This window comes from Oxyura jamaicensis, chromosome 1 (assembly GCF_011077185.1).
Source record: "Oxyura jamaicensis isolate SHBP4307 breed ruddy duck chromosome 1, BPBGC_Ojam_1.0, whole genome shotgun sequence".
In the NCBI taxonomy this organism is placed as follows: Eukaryota; Metazoa; Chordata; class Aves; order Anseriformes; family Anatidae; genus Oxyura; species Oxyura jamaicensis.
In genome coordinates, this window is record NC_048893.1 from 92,606,895 (window position 1) to 92,621,135 (window position 14,241).

At 40.7% G+C, this 14,241-nt stretch overlaps 1 protein-coding gene across 2 annotated transcripts in view; it reads left to right on the forward strand.

The window, feature by feature from the left end:
- Window positions 1-9,320, forward strand: part of EPHA3 (EPH receptor A3) — a 223,914-nt gene extending 214,594 nt beyond the window's left edge. For both annotated transcript variants that reach the window (XM_035315180.1, XM_035315181.1), the window contains exons 16-17: window positions 3,724-3,879; window positions 5,319-9,320. In XM_035315180.1, coding sequence (XP_035171071.1) covers window positions 3,724-3,879; window positions 5,319-5,424 — 262 coding nt within the window. In that variant the 3' untranslated portion in view covers window positions 5,425-9,320. The remainder of the gene's footprint in view (window positions 1-3,723; window positions 3,880-5,318) is intronic.
- Window positions 9,321-14,241: the final 4,921 nt, after the last annotated feature.

Consider the following 14,241-nt stretch of genomic DNA (forward strand, 5'->3'; position numbering starts at 1 on the left):
ACCACCAATGTGTGCAGATGCTCTGAAAGCCCAGCTTTCCCTTGGTGCATGCAAGGAGACATCACAGGCTCTTTGCTGTGAGACAAATTCCTGTTCATTGATAAACTGTCCAGATGTCCTCTCTGAGGAGGAAAGTAACTAATTTTTGTTTGGAATTCTACAAGGAGAAAAATGATACTTTACAGTGCTGGTTATTCTGAGGTCACTTACATTAAAATTAGGTCGTATTTTTTGTCCTGATGATACTTTGATCCAAGTAATAAACATAAAAGCTCTTTCGGGTTACTCTAATTCCTAATCCTGGTGACCTGTTCTATCTCAACTTGTTTATGCCTTTTTTTTTTTTTTTTCAATTAATGATTCTTCTGTCAGGTCTTATTTTAATAGATTTAAGTTGAAAAGGCATACCGGCCTGAAAAAAAATAAATCTCCATGCTTTATCATTAAGAACACATCATAAATACTCTTAATAAATGTCTTGGGATTCCAGACACTATATCCAGAAAACTATAAATAAAAAGCATTGGCTTTTTGTGGGACAAACAGTAGTTGGAGAAATGCAGGTTTTACAGCTACTGAATAAAAATATCTTGGGCCTGATTATCCAGCCTGAGCCTTAAATTGGAAGGTGTTTAAAGCTGTGTATTGTGCAGGTGCCTAATAAGATTTGGTGTTAGCATGAGAACAGTGACTTGAAGTGTACGGCATCATCTGTCCTTAGCTCAGCCTTTGGTTCTGTGCTGCTTGCCACCTTTTCCCTGCTTCAGGGTTTTGAGGGGCAGAGCAGGTTTCTGATGTCTTCTGTCACCTTCCTTTCTACCCACCACTGCTCCCAGGACATTGGGTCTGCCGGTAGAGCCAGTGGCTGCAGTTGTCTGCAGCAGTAGAGGTGAAGGACCTGGCAACCCCAAAGTCCCTTGCAGGAAGCAGCAGCCCGTCCTGGCTGGTCTCCGAGGAGAAAGAAGTGAGGAAAGGTGCCCAGGCAGAAAGGGCCCTGCTCTGAGACCTGGTGAAGGCTGGGGCTCAGTCTGTGGCAGAGTGTGTCCTTTTGTCATTTGGAAGATAAGATTTTCAAGCACCTGACGAGCTCTTCACGCATGTCCTGTCATCACAGAAGGGAAGAAGGTGTTAAAATCATTTCCTGGCCCTCAAAGAAATCAACTAGTGGATAGGGTTGGCAAAACATCAAGAGCTGTTTAATATGTAGCCAATACCAGGAGCTGCTCTATCGCAAGGCTGCATTGTTCTTTTCATCCAAGGAGAAAGGTAAAAGTCTGAGTGTCACTGATGTGGCATTTTTCTTATCCCAGTGCGAGTCAGATCTACTGCCATAGTATGCTATTCCAGTGCTACTGATCCCAGTGAAACCTAGTAAAGACTTGAACTGGAATAGAGAAGCTTTGTTTGGATTTTCTAGGCTTCTTAAGGAAGGTTAAATTCACAGGTATTTAAACATCTGGTTCTCTCTGAGGCCCTTACAAGCTCTCCCTTTGCCTTTTTTCAGTGCTGATGGGTTGGGTTTGGGGTGAGGAGGGCATTTTACACTCCAGATCAGTTCTCCAGTACCAGAACTGTAACCTACTTGCTACACTGCATCATCATGATCTTCAAATAGTCATGTTAGTCTAACCACCTCTCATTTTCATTTTTTTTCCTGTGACAAAAGTAATTTCAGATGGATTTAGCTGTAACAGTCAAATTATTTTTCAGGTGATATTCACTAGACCTATGGGCAGAAAACCGTCTGTAAAGTTGCAGTGATAATCTTCTAGGTCAGCCTCCTGTGCTCATGAGTAGCAGCATCAGGAAATGACAGCTAAGCACATGCTTAGGTGTAAGCCTGAGACAGACACCTGTAAGGTACTTATAGGGTACGGGTTGCCCAGGGAGGTGGTGGCATCACCGTCCCTGGGGTTGTTTATGGAAAGGTTGGACCTGGTACTTAGGGACATGGTTTAGTGGGTGACGTTGGTGGCAGGGGATGGTTGGACCAGATGATCTTGGAGGCCTTTTGCAACTTCAATGATTCTGTGGTTCTATATTTGACTCAAAATGGAGCATGCATATTTCTGAATGGGGGCTAACAAGCTGCCTGGTATTGGCATACGTGTGTCAGTGGAGGAAATAAATGTAGAAATAGAGTCGATGTCTCTAATAGCATCTGACTAGTTGAGGAAGCTGTTATTGTACTAATTAGCACTGAGAGAGAAAGGAAATTTGAATTAGTAAGGTGTCTTGTCAGCAGAAAGAAGTTACTGATTGCATTGCTATTCAGGGGCTTTCTTACCAGCAAAAAAAAAAAAAAAAAAAAAAAAAAAAAAAAAAGGCAGGTCAGTGAGGAGAGGCTGCTGAGGACCAAGAGATGGATGTCTCATACAAGCTGTGTGCCGGGAAGACTTCTTTCAGAGTGGATGAATCCCCTGCCTGGAAATGTGTGCATCTCTTCACGGACTGCAGCAAATAGTTCAGAAAGCTACCTGGGCATACCTGGGCATGTATTTCTAGGTGACTAAAACAAGGTGAGGTTGAGACTGACTCGTGTGACATTACAGAGAAGGACCAACCTTTTATTTTTAACCTTGATGCCATCACATGAGAAGCCATCATACGCTCACAAGACTATGAAAACAAGAGTCCTCATACCAGACAGAACTGATTTTCTGCATCAATTTAGGAGCAGCCACTGCTGCTGTATGTAACATGCAAAGTGCCAGGTCAGCTACAATATATTCTTCCTTGTTAGAAAATTATATATTTGAGCTTTGTTTTTATTTTCAGAAGAGTGCTTTCTTCCCAATAGCTTCTAGATAGACTTACAGAAAAAAATATTTAAAAGAGGAAAGAAGCATGGAGATGTGTTTTGTTTGATTTTGTTTCTTATTGATTTCTTGATTATTTTCGAAGTAGAGAACTTGGATGCAAGTCAGGTCAGTTCAGCATCCTTCATGAGTACCAAGTTCATTTCAAAGGCAGGTGGTAATTCAGTTCGCACTTTCAGATTATTTGTATGATATCCTTACAGAAGCTTCAGTCTTAGAATGAGCACCATCTTTAAACTGGACAAGGCAATTACATTTCAATTTGGCTACGTGTATGTAATAACAAATTACCTCATTTCTGCCTCTGCACGCTGCAGAATAGAAGTCTTTTGTGGTTACATTTGTCTCACAATTCACTTACCATTTCATTTTTAGACTTGATAACATTTAAAAAAAAAAAAAATCTCCTAGTGTCTTATTTTATGTGCTTCTAACTTAATAGCACCACTTAAGATTTTTCAGTGGGCTGGAGTACTCTGAACATGTGTAAATTCTACCAGTACACTCAATTTGAAGTTTAGAGTGCACATTGTTGTACTGACTAGTATGTTTTTTGGGACTAGGTGGATCACATAAACATAATCTAAATTAGGCTTGTCTTTGCTAATGCTTAAACACATTAAATTGTAATGTAATGGTGTGCTTCATGAATTGGTGATGCTTCAGTGATTTAAAGCCTGGGCATGAGAAGCTGGAGTTCTTAAGCGAGGTAGGTGATTACGCAGTGTTTGTCAAAGCTGCCAGCATGAGTGCATGTGGCCTCTGTGGCAGAGAAATTCCATAGACGAGCAGAAAAGCTGCATGTAGCATGGAAGCTCTTACTGCTGCCAGTGATAAGTTTAGACAAAATAAATGGATACTTGTACTTGCTCCATAACTTTCATCATATCCTTTTTCATTTTAGGCCCTCAAATCTTCTCCTGGACCAAAGTAATGTTGACATTTCAGCCTTCCGCTCAACAGGTGATTGGCTCAATGGTTTTCGGACAGGACAGTGCAAAGACATTTTCACGGGTGTGGAGTACAGCTCCTGTGATACAATAGCCAAGATTTCCACAGAGTAAGTTTGAAATAACCTCAGCCCCTTGTTACCAGTTGCGACTGGAGGTACACGTTTAAATACGCATTAGAGTGGCATTTTTATACTCAGCTTCCAGATTTTAGCTAAAATAATCTTATGTATAAAGGGACTGTAAAATATTGTAGTAGTTGTGATACACATGAAAGAAACCTAGATGCTCTGTTGATTTTGTGAAGGCCACAGTCCGATACCTTTTTCTCACTAATGTCAAGGAAATGGCCATTTCTTCTGATAGAGTAGCACTGTGCGTAGTCTGGTACACAAGCATTTCTTGCCTTCACTCACAGTTTTGTAGTTGCTTTGTGCATTGTTTACAATCTGCCCTTTATCTGTTCTTTCCCCACAACTGGCATGTGGACCAATCTTTTTTTTTTTTTTTTTTTTTTTTTTCCCATCCCATATTCCAGCAACTCGTGACACAGAACAAGCACTACGTAGCATTTCCTCCTACATACTCATAATTATTCAGGGGGCAAATTCCCTCCTGCCTCCCTTTTTGACATTTAATCGAGCCAAGCTTGGCAACTGAAAACTTGAAAGTTCATTACATTCAAATGCAATGTGATGAGGAAGAGTGTGGTGAATGTTCTCTCTGCACCTTAGAAGGCATCAAGTACAGTTTTGAATTTACTGAACAGGAAAATCTTGACTCCCTATTGGGCTCAGTGGATACAGAAGCAGTTATGAAGAAGTAGCCAACAGCTGCAGGGTTGATAATTAAACACATCAATGCTGTTAATTAGTGTATTATTGCAACTATAAAAAGACTGATAATGGGTTTTTATGGCAATTACCCTTTGGGGACAGTGCAGAAATCCTCCAGGAATGCCCAATTTCCTGTGAGCCACTGGTTAATGAGCCCTTGGCAAGTGTTAAACCACTTCTGTGTTGCACAAGGAACAAAGAGAACTGGCTGCCTGCAGAAATAAGGGGTGAAAAACAGTAGAGCAATAGACCTGGGAAGCTTGGCCACATAGCCGTTAACCCCAACGCTGACTGTCCAGAGGGCTCAGCACATAATGGCGAAATGTCCGCTGGTCAGGAAGAGTGATGAGACTGACAGGGGGATGGAGGAGGTAGAGGGGCTCGAGATCACAGCTAGCCCAGAAGTGGGCCCCTCACCCCTAAGCCCCAGTGTGTATGCCAGTGGCAAACACTGCTTCGTTGTCCTTGCTTCTAGGGAAGCATACTCAACAGGGCTAAATGAAATTTTACTTTTTTTGCAGCTTCCTGCTGTTTTCATAGCTCTCAATAGTCTTCATGCCAGGGTTTGTGTTTCAGCTCTATTGCCATACCTGGAGGCACGTCCAACACTGCAATATAAGATGAGCGAGTAGATTGCTGTTTGCTCACATCAGCTCTAGGAAGCATGGAGGCGGGATGCTCGCTCACCTGGTGTGTGTTCTCTTTTTTTCCAGGGACACGAAAAAAATCGGCGTTACTGTTGTGGGGCCTCAAAAGAAGATTGTCAGCAGTATCAAAGCTCTAGAAACTCATACAAAGACCAGCCCCGTTCCTGTGTAAGGTACCAAAATGGTGTTGCTGAGGACAGAAAAGAAAAAGTTGCGTCTAAGGGAAAAAATGATGGCTGATAAACGTTTAAAGGACTTCTTTGCAACAGCTCCGGAAACATAATGGTTGAAATTTCAAACCCACTAAGACACTCAAATACTGAGTATAAATGCCTTAAAATAGGAGCGAACTTGTTTTCTATCTGTTAATCCTAAAGGGTGGGTGCTCTTCACTGACTGTTAATGCAGATAGTAAATTTCAAAAAGGAAAAAAATGTAAAAAAAATAAAAAAAAAAATCCTTCCAAGTAAAAAACAGTGATACTAAAACCTAGAGCCATTTGAATATTAAGTGACTGAATAACATGAAAAACCCAAGGACATAAAAGCTGTGTATTTGATCTATACAGCAAACAAGAAGAAAGAAAGACTTGCAGTATTTTTATACAGAAGAGATCTGTAACAGGTATTTTATTTCTTTAAATGCAAGGAAAATAGAGGACTATACCTCACAACCTGTTTGGCCATATTTACTATAATGTCATTGTTACATGCTATTTCAACTTCAGAAAGGAATACAGAAATAAAGTTTGTAGTGACTTTCAGTTAGTTGACAAAAGATTTTCAACATTATATTAGCTTCCCTAATTGTGTTCATTTAAATAGAAAAAAAGTCTTCATTTTTAAAAGACTTATTTATTTCATTTTTTTTTCAATTATTGTTTATATTTATGCTTAAATACCTTAACCTGGCTGTATTATTGCCAAGTGCCAAATGTTATCAAAACTTCATTGATTTAACCTGAGAAATTGTATGAGGGTTAATTACTAGATTATTTTATGCTCACAATATCATATATGAAATACAAAAAAAAAGAAAGATGGTCTCTTTTTCCAGCTCTGACACTAGGCAAAGCATATGGACTTGCTGAGATTCCTTCCCTTTGCAGTGAGTGGTATTTTAATCTGGGCTTGAATTCTGGCAGAACTGTGTGCCTCTTGATCTCCTGATCAATGCCTGGTCAGGCACATATGTCTCCTTACTTCCCAAAGGCCTGGTTTCATGTCAGGCACAGCAAGGACCACTGCTCACAGATGCTGTTCAGGTGGGAGATTTGCCTAGCAAATATAAGAAGAGTTAGGAGAGAATGCATCTTGAGTGACCTGAGGGTGCTTTCTGAGGAACGACCCATTTCTGTCTTCCATCTCATGGGCTCTGCTCCCAGTGCTGGTAACTGGGAGTTGTATGAACATGCAGACAGCCACTGAGACGGTGATTTGCAACCAAGGTTAGCCGGATAGCTGGCAAGAATGATTTAAGGTCATTCAATGGGACTTGGTATGTAAATTTGCCCAAGTCTGATCCGGAATACCTCTGTCCAGCCACTGTGATCTTGCAGGGGCCTTCCTTTTTGGCTGAGGTTCCTTGAGAACCTGCTTAGCGCCACATGGCTGGAGCCACCCCAATCTCAACAGGGATAAAAAGCTCAAAACCTGTCTCGTGGTGATTTGAGAGCCCAGAAGCTGCAGCCCTTGCACAGGTGAGCTCTGGTAGATGTCCTGCTGTAACCGAAACCGCCAGGCTCCACACAGGAGGTAGTTACGGATAGTTCTTCCTTCTGTGAGGTGAGTCAGGGAGTAAGGCAGGCTGTGGTGTTTTAAAAAAGAAGAGTAAACTTTGTGTGGTTCCTTGAAAGAAAGCAGAAAGGAACATATCTATAGAAGAGCATTCACAGTTCCCAGTGGAAAAATGGACATCCAGGAGGGGATTTGAGTCCTCCCCCATCTTAATCATCTTCCCAATAGTGAGCTCTTAAGCTCCTCAGTATGTCAGTCTTGGCTCTGAGCAGACACAGCTCTTTCCTCTAAAACTGAATAGTTAAATCTCAGTGTGAGACACTTCCAGTGCCAGTTTCTTAATGCTCTAGATGTGGTGTAGGGCTCTGGCCATTAATTAGCGTAAACCACCCTGGATTTCCAGCTCCCCATCTTTTAGTTTAAACCTGATTCCAATGAGTACCAGCGAATCCCTGGCAGTCCAAGACTGTAGGTGAGGCAGATGACTGTGTGGCATGCCACCTTCTGCTGTGTGTGCAAAAGAAGCTAACTAGCCTTGGTTTTTGTCATGTTGGTCTTGTTTTTTGAAGCTCTTTGTAGCTAGCATAGGGCACATAAATATGGGAGAAATCAGTTTGTGGGATTTGTGTGGCTGAATCAGCTTTTAAATTGCTCTTCATGGGTCCAAGACTTATAAAATATAGAGAGACAGAATTTATCACACATTACTAAAATAGGAGCAGAATTAGGGACAGTGAACATGCTGTAAAGGATTGCATTTGAAATGCACTCACGGGATAATATTTAGTAATGTTTTCTGAAATAAAAATGAATGAGTTTTAAAGTAAGTTGAAATAAAAAATGAAAAATGGAAGAAAATAGGAAGCACTTAAGCAGTAAAGAACACTTTGTATCTCCTCCAATCTACCTTGACATACAGCATGCTAAACACAAAAGCTGTATTTTCAGTTGCTTAGTTCATTCAGAATCTTTCTTTTCCCGTTTGAGACTGTCAGATATTGTCAGTGAATTTAAAAATTCACCAAAATCCATTTGCTGACAACACAAAATCCATTTGCTGACAACTGTTTTCTAACAGTTTCCTTGTGACTCTTCTCTTCAGCTTCATTCTGGAGAGTGGGGGAGAGTGAGCTGGGGTAGGGAGAAGAGATCTGAGAAATTCTTCTGAAAACACAGAACCAGTTCTTAGAGTTTGAGATTATAACTGAAAACTTTGTGCCAACCACCCTCGATTTTCTCATAGTACCACGTCATGTTCCTTGCCCACTGTTTGAGCATGCTCAGCATTAAAAAAAACAAAAACAAACAAACAAAAAAAACTCACTGATGCTTGGGGAAAAAAAGAAACTCAAATTTGCTTTTCTTTGCTCTTAGGAGTATAGAGTTTTAAAATACATTTAGTTATTTCTCCCCGTCCAAAGCTGATTTGTACTGTAAGTGGCCTCTGTTGCAAGCATCCTATACTCCCTTTCCCCGTGTACATATGTATACATAGCAGTGTACAATTCTTCATTGTGGAGTAGAGATACTAGAATTCGTGTGGCCATCTTCCTGTACAGGACTCACATTGGTTATTGACATCAAGCAAAATGCAACTGCTCATAAAATGTCATACCATATTACTGGTTTTGTATCTTTAAATATAGTTTCCATTTTATTTATTTCTGTTAACATATCTAGTTTTGTGCTGTTACTTAGCATTCAATAAGCAATGTATAGATGTGATTTGATTGGCAATATGTATTTACTTTAACTTGTATTTTAAAGCATTACTTACTCATTTAGTTTATATATTGTGCAATTGTAGATGGCCTCTTACTAATGTAAAATGATTTGTAGTGGAAACATTTATATTTTTATAATAAACATAATGAAAGTATTTTTTACATACTGGAATACTGAGGTGATTGCTTGGAAGACAAAGTAAATTTATTTGATTAGAAAAGTGTGATAAAATTGTAATTAAATATGGATAAATTCTGAGTGTTAAAGCATGGGTTCAGAGTGAAAGCTAGATGTTACCTATATTATCTATTAAAAGAAACAAGTAGTGCAGGTTTTAAATAGACAGACCAGCAGTTGTGCTAAACTGACTTACATCAAAGACTTTATTTCTCCATGGATACAGGGAAGCATCGTCTACTACAGCCTGCCTATGGGATACTGAAAAAGCTGTCATTTATTTCAGTTGTGTCAAGTATTTCCAAACTTTAGCTTTTTTTTCTTCCCTTGCCAGTGGACCTCTTTTCATCTTATAACTATGTTGGATCCAGTAATAGATGTACTTTTCAACAAAATAAAAAAGCCCACCGCTTACAGTAATTTAACCCCATGATCATTTCTTGCCTCTGAGTATCTGTGTTAGATAATATTTTGCTCCTGTTCTGTTGTGTCCCTACCGAGTTGTTTCTGTATGCTTCACTGAAGTATAGCATCTTTGAAAATGCCAGCATACAACTCAGCTTTGCATCTCAGGAATTATCTTCCCAGAAAAATATGAGTGGTTTGAATGTTTGCCAAAACCAGTTAAAATTACTTTACTCCTCAAGTTATAGGATCTTTCTGTACCATAAATGATTGTGCATGCTTTTGTATATTACTGCGCTTACCGGTGCAAAACAATGAATGATATACCTGTTCTGGAGTGTGTAAGTTGATAAACTTTATGGATGTGAATGAAACATACGGGTTTTGTTTTGGCATTTCATCTTGGTATCTTTAGTAGAAGGGGGAAATCACTGAAAGCAGCTACCCAGAATATACAGACAAAAATTGGACTTAACTTTAAATGGCAACAGCTGCATTGAAACCCACTTTTCCTTTTAACAGCAGCATGCCTCACGCTGTTCTGCGGTGGGTGCATCTGGTGTCATTTTAAATCCTTTTGAGGGGATTTAAATGCTTGACTTTCAGGACAGGAATGCAGTTCTGTTGGTCCCATCTATACTCCATGCAAACTGTTTGCAGTGCAAATGGGTTTCACTCCAGCAGTTGTGTTACGGTGACTCGTGTCTGTCCCTTTAGCCTGACCTGATGCATTGTGTTCGCATTATATCCCCAACAGCATAGTGGATATTCATGCTTTTATAACTGTTGCATTTGCTGTAAAATGGTGTTAGTGTTCACAGCCAATTCTGAAATGACAGTAGGATATGTTGAAATGAACAGTGGCAGAACGAGCAAATGTCTTCCAGCCCACCACCATCTCTCAGCTCAAATCTGGGTGGATAAATTGCTGATAATCAGTTCCATAAATACAGATACACCTTTTTTTTTTTTTTTTTCTAGAATGTCTAAGTGACTTTTTTTTTCCATTTTGCATTCCTTCTTAAGGATGATGTCCAGACCTACCTATCTAAACCAGTAAAAGCCTAAGGAGTGCCAAGCGAAGTCAGGCAATTACTTCTGCTGTCTTACATATACCACTCCTGTTAATGCATATATCCATGCTTCCCTTCATTTTGTGAGCCCCTGTAATTCCTCAGATCCTTTCCAAGCACTGCCTCACCAGTAATACTCCATGAATGTGCTCTCAGTTCCTTTTTCAGTCCTGAGTCCCTTTTTTTTGGGTAATTCTAAATGGATTTTAATCTTGTAATTTTAAAATATTTCTCTTAAAAATAATTCTCTCAACCTTGTTTCATTCACACGTCATATAATCATACACATGCTCATCATGCTGGTTACTAATGCAAACTGTGAAACGTAGAGAACAGCCTTCTCTTGCCTTCTTTGTTATGCTTTTCAGACGGCCAGAGAACCTCTGATAAACGATAAGTACTCAGTAAGTTAGTAAGATTTTTCAGCTCGCTATGCGTTCACATTACAGTGATTTCATAATAGCCCATATTTCCCCAGTTAGCTCATGGCAATGTCATGTGGGACAGCACTAGAAGTCTTACTAAAGACAAGATAAATCACGTCTACTAGTTTTTAGATTATCCCGTCACAGAAATAAATTAGGCTGGTTTGACATGATCTGTTTATTCTTGACAGACAAATCTTAGTTGGTTTCTTAAGACCCTGTAATTCTCCAGCTGCATAGAAATGTATTGCAAGGTTAGCATATCTAGTCTGAAATTGCCTGGCTCTGCTTGTCTCCCCTTTCTAAAGGTCACTATGATCTTTGCTCCTCTCCAGTCTGCTGAGCTCCATGAGAACAGCCAGTGGCTACGCTTGGACTAGTTCTTCAAGTTTGCTATAGTAATTCTCACAGACGGACAAACTGAGAGCATCAATCACTTGTTCTGACTCCTAGGATTCCTAATTCTAAAATAAAAGTACAATACATATGGGCAAATGCTTTTAGTGCATGTCCAGGACTTCAGGTTGTGTCTTCAACTTCTGTAAGCAAGAAAGGAAGTAACAGTCACCATTAAAGAAATACGTAGTAACATCTGGTTGATTAGCAAATTTCATTATTGGTTTTTAATTAGGCTGAGCAAGTGAGGTTCATCCCTGCTGTATGACTTTGAGGCTGGATAATAAAGTCAAGCATCCTATGCAGGTGCTGTGGCTTAGCCCTGGTAGGCAGCTCAGCCCCACACAGCAGCTCACTCACTCTCACCAAGTGGGATGGGGGAGAGAATCAGAAAGGTGAAAGTGAGAGAGCTTATGGTTTTAGGTAAAGCCATTTTTCTAGATGAAGTAAAAGCACAAGCAAAGCAAAAACGGAATCCATTCGCTACTTCCCAGAAGCAGGCAGGTGCTGGACAGCAGGGCTCATCACACAGAATGGTTTCTTGGTTAGACAAATGCTACCTCTCTGAACATCCTACCCTTCCTCTTTCTTTACCCCAGCTTTATTTTTGAGCCTGACTCCACTTGACATGGGACATCCCTCTGGCCATCCTGGGCCAGCTGTCCTGGCTGCATTCCCTCCCAGCTCCTGGCATGCCCCCAGCCTTCTCACCAGAACTGAAAAGTCCTCAGCTCTGTGTAAGCACTGCTCTGCAACAACCACGAACATCAGAGTGTTAGCACCATTGTTTTAATAGAAAATCAAAAATGCAGCATTCATAGAGGCAATGAGCCTCTACAAAGAAAATTAACTCTGTCCCAGCCAAAACCATGACAGAAGGTAGTTGAGATCCACTGTCTGGGATCATTAGAAATCTGTTAATTCATTCTACTGCTGCTGATATAAGGGGGAAAATATCCTTTATCTCTGCCCCTCTTCAATTCAGTTTCTCCGAACATTACTAGAAAGCTCCATTTCTAAATCTCTTCAGTAAAGTGACCCACTTGAGTTTACCCACCATGGATTTGTAATTAATACTTAGGAGGGCTTTTAACCCTTTCAGAAGCATACATATGCAAGACAGTGTGAAATAATCAGAGCTTTGTGAAACATTCTTGGTATTGGGGATTTAGGGAAGCAGATTTTGAGCTCGTATGATTCATTGCTAAGCCATGAAATGTAGCTGAAATTACCATTTCAGCAGCAGTAAAGCACATCTTGGCATAAAGCACCAGGCGTGAGATCCCAGGCACCCGTAAGTGTCATTGTCCTGTGCATGTAAACTGCCTGTGGGCTGTTCTTTTAATACATATTAAATGTAAATCCCAGAAGAAACTGTGCTGTAGATGTATGTTGAGACTACCCCTCAATTGTTGAAGTCCAAGTGCCTCTTACCTGCTGAGCAGCCCTGTCTGTGGTAAAGGCACTGCGTTGCCAACAGTCCAGCCAAAACAACATCCACCTTGGGAGCACCACAGTCTTCACCCCAAAACACTGCACGGGCCCTAGGCCAGCTCACCCCACAGGGCTGGATTTCTCCTCCTGGCACAAAGCCCACGAGGACGAAAAACCAAGTGTTTAGTCTCACTGAGAGCATGGAGTATAACATTTAATTTAAAGGCACTGAGCTGAAATGAAGCCAGGAAAAACATATATATGTTAAAAACGATTTGTCTGAATTAAAAAAAAAAAAAAAAAAAAAAAAAAGGAAAGAAAGAAACTGGAGGTCTGGTACCTTTGTGCCATACTCTGGCCAGGGATTCAGATAATCATCTCTGAGGCCAATTTTCCTGTCCCCCTCTTCACAGCAGGAGCGACTCCTTGAGTGTATTTTACAGCTTGAAGCAATTTCACGGGGTGGCTCGCTCCCTTCACACAGTCCTTTCATTACCCTCAGAGCTCCCATCTTCCCTCAGCAGTGCAGCAGGCCCCAAACGTAGGCTCAAACCACAAATGTTTTGCAAATCAAAGCACACCTTCCTCCTTCAGACTTCTCTTGGTGCCTCTGCCCCCCTCTGTGCCCCGCAAGCCTTGTTGCCCCCCCCCCCCCCCTTTTTCCCATCCTGGCACGAGCCCCATAGAGGGCCCCCATCCTGGCATGAGCGCCATGGAGGGCCCCCATCCACCGTGGCCCACAGCCCAACCAGCCAGAGAATCCAGAACTCAGGCTAGGAGATGACCAAAGCAATATTTCAAAAGTTGCCGTGTTAGTTGCCTGCCTCGCTATGCTTTTCATTCCTGATCTCTTGCCATGTAAGTTTAACTATGTGGATTCCCACAAGACATTTAAATTTGCCTGTAATGTTTCCCCCATAAATCATGTTCTGCATAGACATTTCTTCCCACTTAGGATTTAGAGTGGTAGAATAATAATTTTAGCCAGAGAAAGGTATCATTTTAGTAGGAATAGATGATGCTTAAGACAAAAGAATAGGGAAAAAAAAAATGAAAAAAAATCCAGGAGAAAAGAAAATCTGGGAGAGGTAATGCATCCCAAGCTCAAAATCTGGACAATGAAAAGGTATCCTGCACACAGGCCAGTAAAGTAGGACTCCAGAGTTGTTCTCCCATCTCTTCCTTGGTATCTGGATGGCTTTTTGTGTGGCTAGCTGGATATTTGCTAGCAGGTTTGGTCACTGCAAAAGCATGCAGCCTCCCTCAGGCCAGTTGTCAGCTAATCAGCACTAATGATTCCCTGCTTTTAGTGTTCCCTTTTAAAGTTGCATCACCTTTTAGTATTTTACTATTTTTTATCTCTTTCCTTCACTCTCATAAAGTTTTTTGTTTGGGGCTTTAGTGAAGGACTAATCCATAATCCCCAGTTGTATATAGTTTTTTTTTTAAAAAAAGTTATGCCTCATTAACTGAGTTAATACTTGCCTAATTGTAATAGCAAAGCAATAAAATTCAATCCCTACTACAATGTGATACTGTAACTTCCTTTCCTCTTACTGATGGAGCACTGGGCTACCTGCCAGGGAAGCCAAATGGAAATAGGAAACAATATGAACAA